The 14,336-nt window shown below is 44.5% G+C and overlaps 1 protein-coding gene across 2 annotated transcripts; it reads right to left on the bottom strand.

Moving 5' to 3' along the window:
* Nucleotides 1-2,816: 2,816 nt before the first annotated feature.
* Nucleotides 2,817-13,777, bottom strand: ETV3 (ETS variant transcription factor 3). Of its 2 annotated transcripts, none has more exons than XM_069478551.1 (5): nucleotides 13,733-13,777; nucleotides 11,748-11,806; nucleotides 10,924-11,161; nucleotides 9,519-9,634; nucleotides 2,817-3,969 (listed from the first exon to the last, which is right to left on the bottom strand). In XM_069478551.1, the coding sequence occupies exons 2-5, from the start codon at nucleotides 11,791-11,793 to the stop codon at nucleotides 2,834-2,836; spliced, it is 1,536 nt and encodes a 511-aa protein (XP_069334652.1). In that variant the 5' UTR covers nucleotides 11,794-11,806; nucleotides 13,733-13,777; the 3' UTR covers nucleotides 2,817-2,833. The 2 variants fall into 2 exon arrangements, with proteins under 2 accessions (XP_069334652.1, XP_069334653.1); XM_069478552.1 differs by having other exon boundaries at nucleotides 11,748-11,803; nucleotides 13,733-13,771.
* Nucleotides 13,778-14,336: the final 559 nt, after the last annotated feature.

Here is a 14,336-nt window from a genome sequence, read left to right as displayed (position 1 = left end):
TACTGTTTTTTCTATAGCTAAAAAAGTGAACTGTTTATATGAACCAGTTCTTGATTAATGAAATTTCAGAAGATTTATATTTGCAAAGTTTTAAACATTTGGCACAGCAAAATTTGGAAAAAAATGGGGGAGAGAAAAATAGGTCTGGTTTTTGTCCCCCTTTTTTCCACCTGCTGTTGGACAGTGATGAGATGCTCACAGAAGAGAAAGGGCTGGCTTTCTACCAGGCTGGTGACAGGTGCTGCCAGGAATGGGCTAGGGGGAGAAAAACTACCTCCCACTCCTTTGCCCCAGGAAATATCAATGACCTCCACATTCCCTGGTCCACTTCCTGAGCAAGCCCAAGTTCGGCTCTGTTTAAGCCCCCCCACCCCCCAACCCAACCCCAGTGTGCAGTGCAAATCAACCAACAATTTACTGGTGGAATGGCAATCAAAGGAAACAGTAAAACACCAAACAATTTCTTAAAGCCAAAAAACATTATTCATGGAGTTGAACATTTTTCGAGTGTGTGTTTTTTCAAGTGTAAAAGCAGTGACTTTTTCAAACAGAAGCAGCATCTAGGAATTAATTCTGGCACTTGGGTTCTAGGGGGTTACAGGTATGCATCATGGATTTTTCTCCCTCTCTTATTTTAAAGGCCTCGTGTTTCTATTCCTGAGTTCATACCGACACCTGCTGGCCCTCCCCGCTAGCAGACAGTGGGTGGCCAGCCAGCCTCCCTGGTTAGATCAGGCAACACCAAGCAGAGAACCCTCCCCTACCTGCTGGGCTTGCTTTTCTGATTCAGAGGTAAGTTGAGGTGCAGAGAAAGAAATTGACAAAAACACAACTACCAAAGGCAGCCTGAAAGAGGAGCCCTTTGCAGCCTGACCAAAGCCCGAGTTGCTAGGGACCACTCTCCCAGTCCCTTTCTCGGAGAAAGACAAGTCACTCATGGAATTTGAATCAAATAGGGGAGAACACTTGTCAAGAAATAACACGATGGACTCAAGTCATATCAGGCTATCGACTGTCTCACTCACCTGCTCTAACCTTTCCTGAGCCCCTCTCTCATGTAAGCACTCCAGTCTAAAAAAGAAAAAACGCCCCCACCATTAAAAGATAACCCTCAAATGGTACTCAGTATATAGAGTTCGCTTAAGCTAAGGTGGAGTCAGGAAGTTCTCCAATTCCTAGACACCATCCCTGTGCCATCCCTTGCTCCTACCAGATACGGAGTTATTTCTTCTCTCCCTGCTGCCCTGCGCATCTGAGCCACAGTCAAGCATTTACATACACTACATAGGCACATGTGTGCACACACACAGGAAGTGAGCTGCTGTTTCTTTCTCTCTTCCCCTAGTCCAAGATCAATACTTTCCTGTTCCTTTGAAGTTGCTGAAAGGGAATTTCCCATGAAGAAACAATTCCTCACTGCCTGTAAACTGGAGTCTCATCTAGGATAGTCGATTGAACATGACATGAGAATCAGAACAATTGAGGCAAATGGGTATTAGCAAGAACAGCAACACCACAAGACAGACACCAACTCTTTTTCATTCATACCAGGCTTTGGGCATCTGGTTGCTTTATGTGTCTTCTTTCCACCTCTTCCTTCAGTCTCAACAAACATCCACTTGTACCCCCAGCTACCTTCTGCATTTCCAGGTAACATCTGCCCTTAACTCCCACAATCCTGCCTTCTTGTTACCCATCCCAACAACATCAAGAGGGAATGACTAAATATCAGCTAGAAATTTAACCATATCTCAACATTCCTGGATTATCTGAAAAGTTGTCCATGCCCTTTTACAGGTTTATGCTGACAGACCCGTATCATCTTAAAGTGTGTTCATAGTTAAGGCTTGACTTAAGAAAATAAAAGAATCAGACATAATGGAAAGACACCTTCAGCAATGTTGTCACGCCTCTCAGTGAACTTGCTCACAGTCACACTTTGGTTTGGCTCCCCAAACCCACAAGAGAAAAGGAAAAATGAAGACTTTTTTTGTTTTGTTTTGTTTTTAAAGGCATTGGGTTCCTTCCTCCTGCCCTCTTCTTTCTTCCCTGAACAAGAGTTTACAACTCCTCATGGCTTCTTAATAGGTGAAGTAGGTGAAAAGTCCAAGAAACTCACAGCAGGGCTTCCTGTCTCAACCATGCAGCCGAGAGGTGGCCAGCTCCTGTGCCTTCCCAGCCCCACTCTAGCTGGCAGTACGCTCATGTTTCCTGAAAACTTTTTTTTTTAAAAAGAAGAAAAAATGCCAAACAACAAGAAAAAAGAGAACGACCAACATCTGAACACCCCCCACCCCCACCCCAGTAAGACTGAGATTATCTTATTCCTCCCCTGAAATAATTATCAAGAAACATTTCAGGCAATACTTATTATCAATGGTCTCTCACTGCTCAACCTCCCAATCATGCCCTTTTCCCTTTTATGTATATCTCTCGGAGCATAATAAATTCATTAATGGCTTTCCATATATAAATACAATAGAAAAGAAAGAAGTCTGGAACCTGAACTATCACGGGACCAAACAGTATCTTGGCCCTTTAGGAGTTTTTCCTTGTCAGAAAGCGTAAGCCTCAACAGGAAAGAGAGGCTCCTTCTCCTTTCAGTTCAATACCCTCCCTGTGTCCTACTCACCAGGAAAAAAAGTGTATTCATATCCCACCTAATTTACAACAGAAGATACCCCATCCCATCCCCAAAACATAAAAATACAAGTCTATGACCCTAGAGTGATCAGCCCAGTCTAACTCCCTCCCCCCCACCCTGAAATCTTGCTACATAAATACATGTATGTATTTGATTATAGTATAAACAGCTCCAAATCCACTTCCAGTTCTAAGCATCAGCAGCTGCTGTTGCCAAGCCCCGGGGTCCTGACCCATTCCAGAGGAACTTGCCATTCTTGCTCAGCTCTCGGGCCTCAGGGTCATCATTCCAGCGCCGCTTTAACCGAAGCTTGGGGGGCATCAGGGCATCTTCTTTCTTCTCAGGTGCACTGGACTCTTTGCCAGGCCTGTCCTCGCTGTCTTCAGTCACCTCCAGGGGGTCTTCACTTGGGCTGCTAATGGGCACAGAGGGCCAGACGGGCGGTGCAGTGGGGCGGGCAAAGATGGTGCCTTTTCCTTCTTCTATGGTCCTGCTCGGCACAGCGCCCTCTTCTTGAGAGGGCTCCTCCTTCTCTCGTGCCGACTGCCTGAGGCTCTCAGGATCCTTTTCAGAGGCAGGCTCCACTTTAATTCTTGGGGGGACAGGAGCCATGGTAGGTGCGGCAAGAGGTGCTGACTCCTCATTGCTCTCCACCCTCTCCCGATTCTTCCGCCCAACCGGTGGGGGCTGCAGCTTGATAGAAAACTGAGTTGACTCCTCAGGATGCATTTGGCACTGAAATGGCGGAACCATGAGCCCCGGGTAACGGGGAAAAGTCCGAGGACTCAGATGGTAGTTGAACACAGAACAGGCTTGAGAATGAAGGTAGTGTTTCATTTCCTCAGGGTTGAAGGAGAAGCAACTGCTGCTGGTGAAGGGGCTCAGGCCTGGTGATGGGCTATAGGAGAAAATGGTGGGTGTCAGGGAGAGGGCTGGAGAAATGGGGACATTAAGGACACCTCCGCGGCCAGGGATTGGAGAGACAGCAAAGGGACTGTGGGGGTCAGGGTACATCCCTGGCCTAGTGAACAGAGGAAGCATTATGTCAGGCTTGCGTTTCTGATGGCCGATCCCTCCGCCACTGACAGCGTTCCGGGAGGATATGTGATCCATACCCCGGTGCCAGTCAGCGGCTGAGCCATCCTCTAGCTCTGAAAGCTCTGCCTTCCTATCAGTGCCATTACTGGACTCCTGGCCAGTAGTTAGGGAACTAGCAGAGAATCGCCCCGGCTGCATATCACTGGTTGGAGAATGGGTGTCCAGAGGTGGAAAATGGAACCGGGAAGAGGCTGTTGGCACTGGTGGCGCACTCTGAGGAACCACACCTGTGATGGTGGAAAAGACAAAAGACTATATCAGAGGTCTGGTCATTCATTATCACTACTTTCTCATGCTAAAGAAGTACAAAATGTTTAGTAGCAACAGGAAACAAACATTCTAACTGGACTAAATCCCAAAGTTCCCCATTTTCCTAGTAACTACTGCTCAGCTGCTTCAACTCAATTTAGCTGCCATCTTTCTCTTGCCTCTTACTTTACTTTCTTGACAATATTCCTTACTGTCTGAAATATCATTTACTTGCTTATCTATATTCTAAAACATAAACTCCACAAGGCAGGGACTTCCTATTATTCACAATGGTATTCCCAGCAGTTCAGAGCTTAACGGTTAGTAGGTGCTCAATAAATACTGTTGAATGAACGATACAGTTGTCTTCTCCTCTGCAATTTTAAATACTATGTACATATCACCTGTCTCAATTTTTAGTTTTGTAAATAGATTTTTCTTATTTTCATTCACTGTGCTAACCACGTCAACTTTACAGGCTCGAAAGTTCTCCATTTCCCCTGAAGGTCCTTCTGATAAATAAGACATGGAAAAGCTATTTCATCTGAGGCCTCAGGGACCCTGTGAGTTTCCTGGGAGGCATCAGTGGCATGTATGATGATGATGTCAAGAGGGCTCTTTATGCTCCAAGGCAGGGATGAGAAGGGAGAAGGAAAAAAGGGAGAATAAAAGCACAGGAAAAACCAAAGTAAGGAAGTAGGATGATCTACAAGAAATAAAAAAGGTGCATATGACACAGTGTGGTTAGAAATTGGTCCCAATCAGCTTTCACCTTCTATTCTTGGTATAAGAGAGTCATCCTCAGATCTGATTCTGTAGTCTACTAGTATGTCCAAGATTGTAGCTTTCTAGGTACACGTGACTGAGTAACACTGTGCCAGAGCAGCATTTCCCAAACTGCCGTTCCGTAGAAAATTGCTCTACAGGATTTTTTTTTTCTTTTAAAGCTGCTGATTTAATCTTACAATTAGGAAAAACAGATGGATGACCTTGCAAATTATTTGAGCAGAGCCAGGAAGATCCCAGAACAAAAGTATCTCTTCTACTAGCTTATTACAGTGGCTAAAATTCCACCCTCTTTTATTCTTTTGGATCTTGACTTTTTCTTAAAAGCACATCTACTCAGGAGCAAAAAATCACTTCTATGTACTCTGAAGGATGGAATAAGTTTAAGTATAATGTGCAGGGGAAGAGAAAGTCCTGTTTCCTAAGCAATTCAGAAATGCTTGATTAAATCAATTATAAATAAATAAAAAACAACTGGAGGATATTTCAGTCTTTACACATGCTAAGGCATACTGTAAATCTATAAGAAGAAGACATAATTATTAATAGTAGCATTTTCCAAATGCATTTGGTTGGAGCAAAGGAAGGTGAGACTAGGAGCAATGGTGGGATGGTAGCATTCTGGCCCCACACCTCTGATTAACTGGAGAAGCCTTACTTTTATATATGAAGATAGCAAATCTAAGATTTTGTTTAAAAAGAGAAGTTTTCATTTAAAAAAGAAAGTATGAGGCTGGGTGCGGTGGCTCACGCCTGTAATCCTAGCACTCTGGGAGGCTGAAGTGGGAGGATCGCTTGAGGTCAGGAGTTTGAGACCAGCCTGAGCAAGAGCCTTGAGATCCTGTCTCTACTAAAAATAGAGAAAAAAATTAGCCAGTCAACTAAAAAGAGAAACAAAAAATTAGCCGGGCGTGGTGGCTTGCGCCTGTAGTCCCAGCTACTTGGGAGGCTGAGGCAGAAGGATCACTTGAGCCCAGGAGTTTGAGGTTGCTGTGAACTAGGCTGACACCATGGCACTCTAGCCCGGGAAACAGAGCGAGACTCTGTCTCAAAACAAAAAACAAAACAAAAAAAAAAACCAAAACAAACTCAGAAGGTATGAATACCATTGCTTTGGAAGATGATCACCTCCATGAAGCTACCAAGAAATTCGAGTAGTAGGGTTGGAAAATGTGGGTCTGAATCTTAGTTCTGGCATTCTAACTTATAGCCTAGTGCAAGTAACAAACTGGAGTCTTTGACTCCTTCTGGCAAAACGGAAATAATAAGGTCTTTGCCTAGGTCCAAACCCTGGTCATGTCACTCTTTAGTTGTGTGCCTGGACAACTTATCTCTCTGTGCCCCAGTTTCCTTATCTGTAAAAACAGGTAAGAATTGGACCAATCCTCATGTTATGAGGAGTAAAAGAGTTAACATTTGCAAAGCCCTTAGGATAGTACTGGTACATAGCAAATTGCATGTGGTTGTTAAAAAAACAACAACAATAATTTTTTATTAGATAATCATGATTCAAAATAAAAACTTAAAAAGACATGTATCATTCAAATATGGACCATATGAGGTAATAGTATTACACTAATGTTAAATTTCCTGGGTGTGATAATGTTACTGTGGTTATGGAGGAGAACGTCCTTGTTCCTGGGAAATACAAGCTGAAGTACACAGGGCTGAAATGTCATGATGTCTGCAACTTAATCTTAAAAGATTTAAAAAGTACATATAAATAGAAAGAGATAAAGCAAATGTGGCAACAATATTAACCATTAGTGAATCTAGATAAAGATTATGTGGGTGTTCACTAGTTTTTTTCTCCCGATTTTTCTGTAGATTTGAAATTTTCCAAAATAAAAGTAAAAAACCAGAGTAGGTGGTGCCACTCCAGGTGGCAGTATGGAGGCACAGACGGAGATGCCTGAAGTCCAGCCTTGATCTGATCTGTCTTGCCCTCATCCCTTGACAGGTAACCATTTTTACAAGTATCTTCTCAGTGTTTCTTATGCAAATATAAGGAAAATTAAAATATATTTAATGTATTTTATAGGTAGATAAAATAGATAAAAATAAAATACTGTATATAGAAGTACTTTCAATACTACCTAAATGTTAAGTACCCTAAATTGTTAACAGTGAGTAGGATTATGGGGGGGGGGAAAATATTTACCTTTTTATTCTATAAACCTCTTTATTATTATTTGGTTATGTTATAATCAACCATGTATTGTCTTCTTTTAAAAAACACACAGATCAGAATAGCCCAACTCTACCATCCCACTCCTTGAAGACATGATCTCTTTGGCCTCCAGGATCTAAATCCACATACCTCCACTTCTTAGAGCACTTATCACACTTCACATTATATCAAACCTAATATATCTTATCTCTTCTGCTAAACTGTAAATTCCTTGAGGGAAAGAACTCCCTTATAATCTCTCTCTCTCTTTTTTTTTTTTTTTTGGTCTTTAGAGCTTAACATATTATCTGGTGAACAAATGAATGAATCCCAATCTAGAAGAGAAATGTATGATCTATTAAATAAGAGCTAGATTTCAATGGCTCAATCTCTCAGGAATTGTCTCCTAAGAAACTGTTCTACAGATAACTAGTCAGCCCACCCTGATCTGTCTTTAACTTTGTTGTCCTCATCCTTAATTTTTTTTTTTTTGAGAAAGAGTCTCTGTTGCCCGGGCTAGAGTGCCACGGTGTCAGCCTAGCTCACAACAACCTCAAACTCCCGGGCTCAAGTGATCCCCCTGCCTCAGCCTCCTGAGTAGCTGGGACTACATGCAAGCACCACAACATCTAATTTTTCTATGTTTAGTAGAGACAGGGTCTCAGTCTTGCTCAGGCTGAACTACAACTCCTGACCTCAAGCGATCCTCCCACCTTGGCCTCTCAGAGTGCTAGTATTACATGAGTGAGCCACTGCGCCTGGCCCTCATCCTTAATTTTATCATTTGTAAAATGTGGCTATCAAGACATACATTTTATGGGCTAGAAGGGTTGAATGAGATAATTCACAAAACCATGAAGCAAAAGTACCTCCATTAAGTACATGTTCAATAAATGTTACATTCCTTTGTCATCATAAAGTTAACATTAAACAACATTTGGCCTATTTGGGGTAAAAGTTCTCTATAAACTAATGACTCCAGTTCTTTAAAGTTGTGTCTAGGGGATGCGAGCAACCAAAAAGTATGCCTAAAAGAAATGTACACAGGGAAGGAGCAAGTGTGAGAAATAGAGGAAACAAGATTCCAGTGGCTAGAACAGGTTTGATTTCCTAACGCCTCTCCCTCAGGCACAAGGAAAGAAAACAGGTTGTAATTAGAGAGATGCATTCCAATACCACTTTTTTTTTTTTTTTAAATGCATGCCCCAGGGACAGGAGGGAGTGGTTACAGAAAGAGAGATGGAACTATAATGATAGCAGAGTCAAGCTAAAACTGCCCTAACTTGTTGTGTGTGGTAATTACATACCTGCAATGGATCTCAACATTATATTCTCTCAGCCACACCCCCGCTCTAATTTTTCAGGTTTCATCCAACTTTTTTCTGAGAAGTTGTATTACTGCAGAATCATGATCAGCTCTCTTTGCCTTAACATACAAGGCCAGAAAGAGAGTACCAACGGACTGCTCAGAAAATAGTTAAATACGAACTATAGTAGTTTTCTCTTATCCGAGGTGTCAGTTTCGCTTTCCACTGTTTTAGTTACCCTCAGAGGTCTGAAAATAGGCAAGCACAGTAAAATAAGATATTTTGAGAAAGAGAGAGACCACATTCATATAACTTTTATTACGGTATATTGGTATAACTGTTCTATTTTATTACTAGCTATTGTTAATCTCATTGTGCCTAATTATAAATGAAACTTTATCACAAGTATGTATGTATCGGAAAAAAACATAGTATATATGGGGTAAGGTACTATCTGTGGTTTGAGAATCCAGTGGGGGTCTTGGAACATATATCCCAAGGATGAAGAAGGGCTTTATTTTTTGAGGTAGGGGTATGATTTGCATCTACAAAAACCCCCACAAGCAAAAAACCACATAACAGCAACAAAACCTTTTAAGAGTCTGCCTTCTGCATCAAGAGAGAAGCTTCAAACTTCTATGAGGAGCTGTGACGGAAAGCTATAAAGCTGAGAGCCAAGAGGGGAAAAGCCCTGCTGCACTTAAAAGGAGAGAAGGTCAAGTAACCCCAGAGTCTTGTTGGCTGAGGATTTGCTGGTGCAGATCAAAGACACTGCTTCTCAGTGCAAACATGTAAACCTCCCCTTCTCTGATCAAGGATGCTGTGGTTTTGATGATATTCACTTGATAAGGGAGAGCTTGGTAGTTTCATAGAAAATCGGAAGTGTTTGTAGATACAGGTTCCCATCTATGAAAGAGCCATTGGGCAGGGTGTTAAAACTGAGTCCTGAACTTAAAGATTAACACAAATCTATGAAACATCATTCCTAAACAGGATAGTGTGATAATATCTAGGAGATTACAAATAATATGCAGAAAAAGGAACCAAATAAATAAACCAAACAAATCTATCTTGATACTGCACAGCCTATTACTCTTTATGAGATGAATGAGAAGACTTGAGTAAGAACACTGAGGCAATCTAAGAGATCATATTACTTTAGTGTTTCTAAAATCTCCTTAAACATGCCATGTCTTAGATTTGGGTTTTAAAAATCCTTTTTCAACTCAAAATTCATTTCTCACTAAGAGAGTTTGCATCTTACCACTTGACCGAATGTTGATGAATGGGTAGTTGGGCATCACCAGCTTGTTGAAGTTAAATTTATAAGTAAACCTTTTCCCTTTTGTTTTATGCAGGATCCTCTTATTGTAATAATATCTGTAAAAAAAAAAAAAAAAAAAAAAGAGGAATGCATGTCAATTTATCCTGTAGCTACTGACAGCTCTTCATATACTTAGGTAACCACTAAGACCAACAATTCTTGCTCTAAGTATTACTTACAAACATCACTATCATTCTTTTACAGCCTGGCCCTCAGGTTAGAGCTGGGAGATCTAAGAGCTTACATTTCTCATTCAATTTTCAACTAAGCTCTAGTCTTTGACTAAAGCTTTACAAAAACAACCTCACTTTTAAGATTCTGAACACCTACCCCAACCCCAATCACCTTTCTTCTCCATCTCTCTATAATTTCAATTCTATAGTTCATTTTCTTCTTGTTCCACTGTATGTCACTAACTGCCTACTTTCTCTTTTCTGTCTTGCCTAGTAGGAGTAGACAAATCCCTTGGGAGACCTAATGCAGTTCGTCTGGAGGCACAAAAGAATGTAGAACTGTTTTATGGTGGCAGGTCAATCAAACAATGGCATACACTGATCTGGAAAACAGCAGCCAGTGTGGCTCCCTTCCCTTTCAAAGACTCAAAGGGCTATGAGAGGCTCCAGCAAAGCTACTGTACAAATTTTACATTCAGGATCACTAAGCATGAAGGAAGGAAGGAAGGAAAACTTCTCTGTACCTGAAACCTTTAGCCTTATATCTATTCAGTAGCACAGGTCATAAACTGCCTCTGGCACCTTGAGGGCTTTATAAAGGGTTATGAAATTTAAAGACTGACAAGGGGAAAAGAGAATCTGAGAAAACTTGCAGTGATCAATCTTTAGACATGTTGGAGCAACCTATGGACTGACAACTGAGCTCACAGATATAGTTCCTGAATAGATAGGTCAGTGCCATTCAGTGAGCCCTCCCCTTGTGAGCTTGCTTTGCATTTTCCTGGTTTCTTTCTGGGAGCCCAAAGAAAAGAAATTCTAATAGATTCCCAACAGGGAAATCCAAACTAATCCTCTGGATTGTAAATGAGCTCTAATCCATGTTTCACCATACACTCTCGCCCACTACACAGCAAAATCGGCTGTCTGTCAGGATCCAGTGCCAGCCACATTGGGATTCCCTCCTACATACAACCAAAGATATGCCTTTTCTCCTCCTGTGCCTATGCTACTCAGATTCAACAGCTCTTCTACTCCCACTTTAAAGCCACACATTATTCACTAAGATAGTGTAGTCTCTTATCACCTGATACCCTTTTTATCTAACATTCACTAAACTGCTTAGTCTCCTTCCAATCTGTTAACACCACAGATTTGGGAATCCTTTCCCTTACCTGAGGGCCCGGCTCAGCTTGTCATAATTCATCTGTGGTTTGCATTTCCTGCGGCCCCAGAGGCGGGCCACCTCATCTGGATCCTTGATGACAAACTCCCCGTACTCTCCCTGCTGCCAGGCGATGACATGGCGGAACTCTTCCTTCTGCAGCAGCTCCAGGATGAAGTGCCACAGCTGGATCTGCCGGGAGCCCGGGGATGACTCTGTTTTGTAGGCCCAGTCAGGAAACTGATAGCCTTTAATGTGAAAAGGGCAAGATCAAGGTAGTCAGGAGCTAGGTACATGCATACCAGCATCCCCATCTCTACATTCCACTGGTCAGAAACTCTAAAGTGTTTTGCAAACATTCCATAAACACCCTTTTGGTCAGCTTGGACTAACGCAGCAGGGAAGAGGAAAGCAGGGAAGTTACCAATCCTTGTAGCAATCATTAAATCTGATAGAGTTGGGCAGCAGCACCCAGGTGTCCTAATCTCTTACCCTTCATACAGTACTAAATCACACACCTACTTTCTATGAGGGCATGAAAGTTCCAAAGCGAAAAAACAAGAAAGATTAACCAATGTTTTAGGAAAATACAGCTGAAAACTCTTTACCCCGAAGTTGGAATTGCGTCTCTAACAGAGAAGAGACTCTAAAGCTTGGGATGTGGGTGTGGTGACCAGACACGTTAAATACATCTACAGGAAACAAGTCTACAACTGTCCCAGCAGTATCCACCGTCAGTCATGGTCTGGCATTTGAGAACAGAGCACAAGTGAAGAGAACAGGAAGCACTGAGGGACATTCCAGGTGCATCAGAGACGATCAACTTTTGCTCACCTCCACCTCCTTCTGGCTTTTCCACGATGCTACAGCCCGCTTTCATTTTCACCCTCCTGCTGAGAGACACAAGCCACACAATTACTTTAAGATGCTCTTTGTTTATTATCCTCCCAAGGTTTTCTAGCCAGCTTTTTCTCAAACTTCCTTTCCCTGTCTTTCCTTCCTCATGCAACCCTCTTTCTTTCAAACATGTCACCTCCAAACTGCTAATCCCTAAGTCATCAAATGATGGGCCTCAGGTCATCAGCTTCAAAAGCCATAATTATCTCTCACCTGACTTTAAACCACAGAGCATAAACACTGTCTTTAATATTTGCTTTCTTCCTCCTGACCAACCCTTCGAATGTTTAAAAAAAAAAAAAGGGTACAGTGAAACAGGTCCAAAAAGGCAGCCAAAACAAGTCAAACAGTTTGTCTTCTATTACTAGACAAGCCCAGATGCCAAAATACACAAGCCTGAGTTCACCCAGATGTACCAGCTTAAAGAGTGAAAAAAAATCTAAATCCATCTAATTCCCACTGAAGAATGAACATCTGATTTTCATTTATTTTACTGAATTATGTGAGATGGGAGAAGGAAAACTCCTCCCAGTCAGAAACTGCCCCCTCCCCCTTGAAAAATACCCTGGGATACAGGAAGTAAACACACCATATGTGCAGCTACTTGATACAAGAAACACACACACACCTTCAAAGGTCTTTTTGAGAAAAGTTTTACATTTTCTCCCTTTAACAGCAAGGGGAAAAAAGCAAGCATTTCTGAGGACCTTCTGGCCAATGAGTGGAGGGAGTCTTGCTGAGATCTAAATTCATTCCATCCAGATTTACAGTTCCTCAATAAATTTCCTGTTCCTAGCAGCAAGCAGCTTTGAGTCAGTCAATTCTTTAGAAAAAAGAAGGGAGAGGTGAGACTGCCAGAGGGACATGGGGGCGGGAGAGGGCAGATCTACCCTCATTGTTCTTCAGTGTAGATGACAGGCCCTTAGCACCCACATTGCCAGAAGTCTGGAGGGAATGGAGGTGCCTCAGTGGCCCCAGGGTGGGGACAAATTCCTAATCCTGTAAAGTTCGTCTAACCTAAGAGTCCTCTAGATCCTTTAAAATTTTTTCTTACCATACACATTAAGGAAACCAGCAAGTTTCAGTCTATAAAGCCACCAGGGGCTGAGGACAAGATAAATACGATAAAGGAAGGAAAAAACAAACAGACAGGGAACGCAGAAATACACAAACAAGATATACAATAACAAGGCACCAGGGCTGAGGCAGGAGCTTCCTCTCCTATCCCAGTGACAATGAGGGAGGAAAAACACTAATTTCCCCACGGCTCCAGGAAGCTGCCCTGGACTCTAACTCCTAGATTGCTCTGTCGGATCGCGGGGCCTTTACCCTGCCACAGGAATGCCCTTCAACCAGCTCGACTGAGGTCCAAACCCCGTTGCAACGACGATCTGACCAGGAAGCCCTCTCCTGACATTCCCGTTCCTCGCTTTTCCCCACAACGCCCCCCACCTTCTCAGGAGGCGCCTCTGCATGCCTTTCACAAATTCACTACGAAGACAGTCCGTCCAAGTGGGGCCACTCGTCTCATCTCTGCAAACCTCAGGTCCCCAGTCCTTCCTCAGATCACGACCATTCCCCCCAAAGTGAGGCATGCACAGTGTGGCGTGCGGATCTCCTGAAGCAGCTCCCGGTATCGGCTCCCACAGCCTTCAGAGCTTCCTTTCCACTCGCCTCCTGGCCAGGGTTCCCTTACCCCGTGGCCTCGGGGCTCCGCGGGGCCATCGCACGAACGCTGCCCAGAGTCCCTGTCGCCCCTCAGACACGGGGCCCCCTACCTCCCCCGCCCCCCGCGCTGGGTGAGGCCCGGCTGGGTTGGTACGCGGCCGGGCGAGCCGCCCGGACCCCAGGAACGCCGTCTCCGCCGGAGTCCGGGGTCCGGCCCAGAGGGGCCCGACGTCCGCGGCAGGGCCGGGACTCACCTCTCCCCGGCACGGTCAGTCTTCGGTCCGGTCTCCTCCGCGGCGTCTCCGGCTCCTCCTCATCCACCCCAGCAGGAAGTGACCTCCTCGGCTGCTTTCGTCACTTCCATCCTCAGCAGAAAGGGCGGGGGAGGAGGAGGCGCCCTCCCGTCGGCTCCCAGCCTCACCTCGCCGCACCCAGCCGCGTCTCCCTCTCCTTTCTCCTTTCGGCAGACGCCGACTTCCTCCCGCACTCCGCCCCCTGCGCGCTCCTCCCGCGGCGCATCCCGCGCATCCGCCCCGACACGGCGCATGCGTCACGCTGCGGGGGCACGTTACGCACGCTCGCGGCGGGCGGGCGGCCGAGCGTGGCTGCTGGGCTTGGGTCCGCTGGACTCCGAGGGGTGACGCGGCACGAGGGGGCGCTGGGCCTCCGCGTGCTTCCTACGCCAGGCCGGCGCTGTGCTGCGGTACCGAGTCCGCGGGGCGAGGTGCTGCGCCAGGGGCCCACCTGCCGCGGAAGGGGGCCTCGCACTGGCCTCCGTCCCCCGCAGGAAGGACCCAGGCTCCTGGGTACGCCCCCCTCTGCAGAGAGGAGGCCCCTGTGTCTCCAGAAATCAGCCCT

Source organism: Eulemur rufifrons, chromosome 8 (assembly GCF_041146395.1).
Source record: "Eulemur rufifrons isolate Redbay chromosome 8, OSU_ERuf_1, whole genome shotgun sequence".
Taxonomy (NCBI): Eukaryota; Metazoa; Chordata; class Mammalia; order Primates; family Lemuridae; genus Eulemur; species Eulemur rufifrons.
Note: the sequence above shows the minus strand (reverse complement) of the source record. Positions and strands in the feature narration are given on the sequence as shown.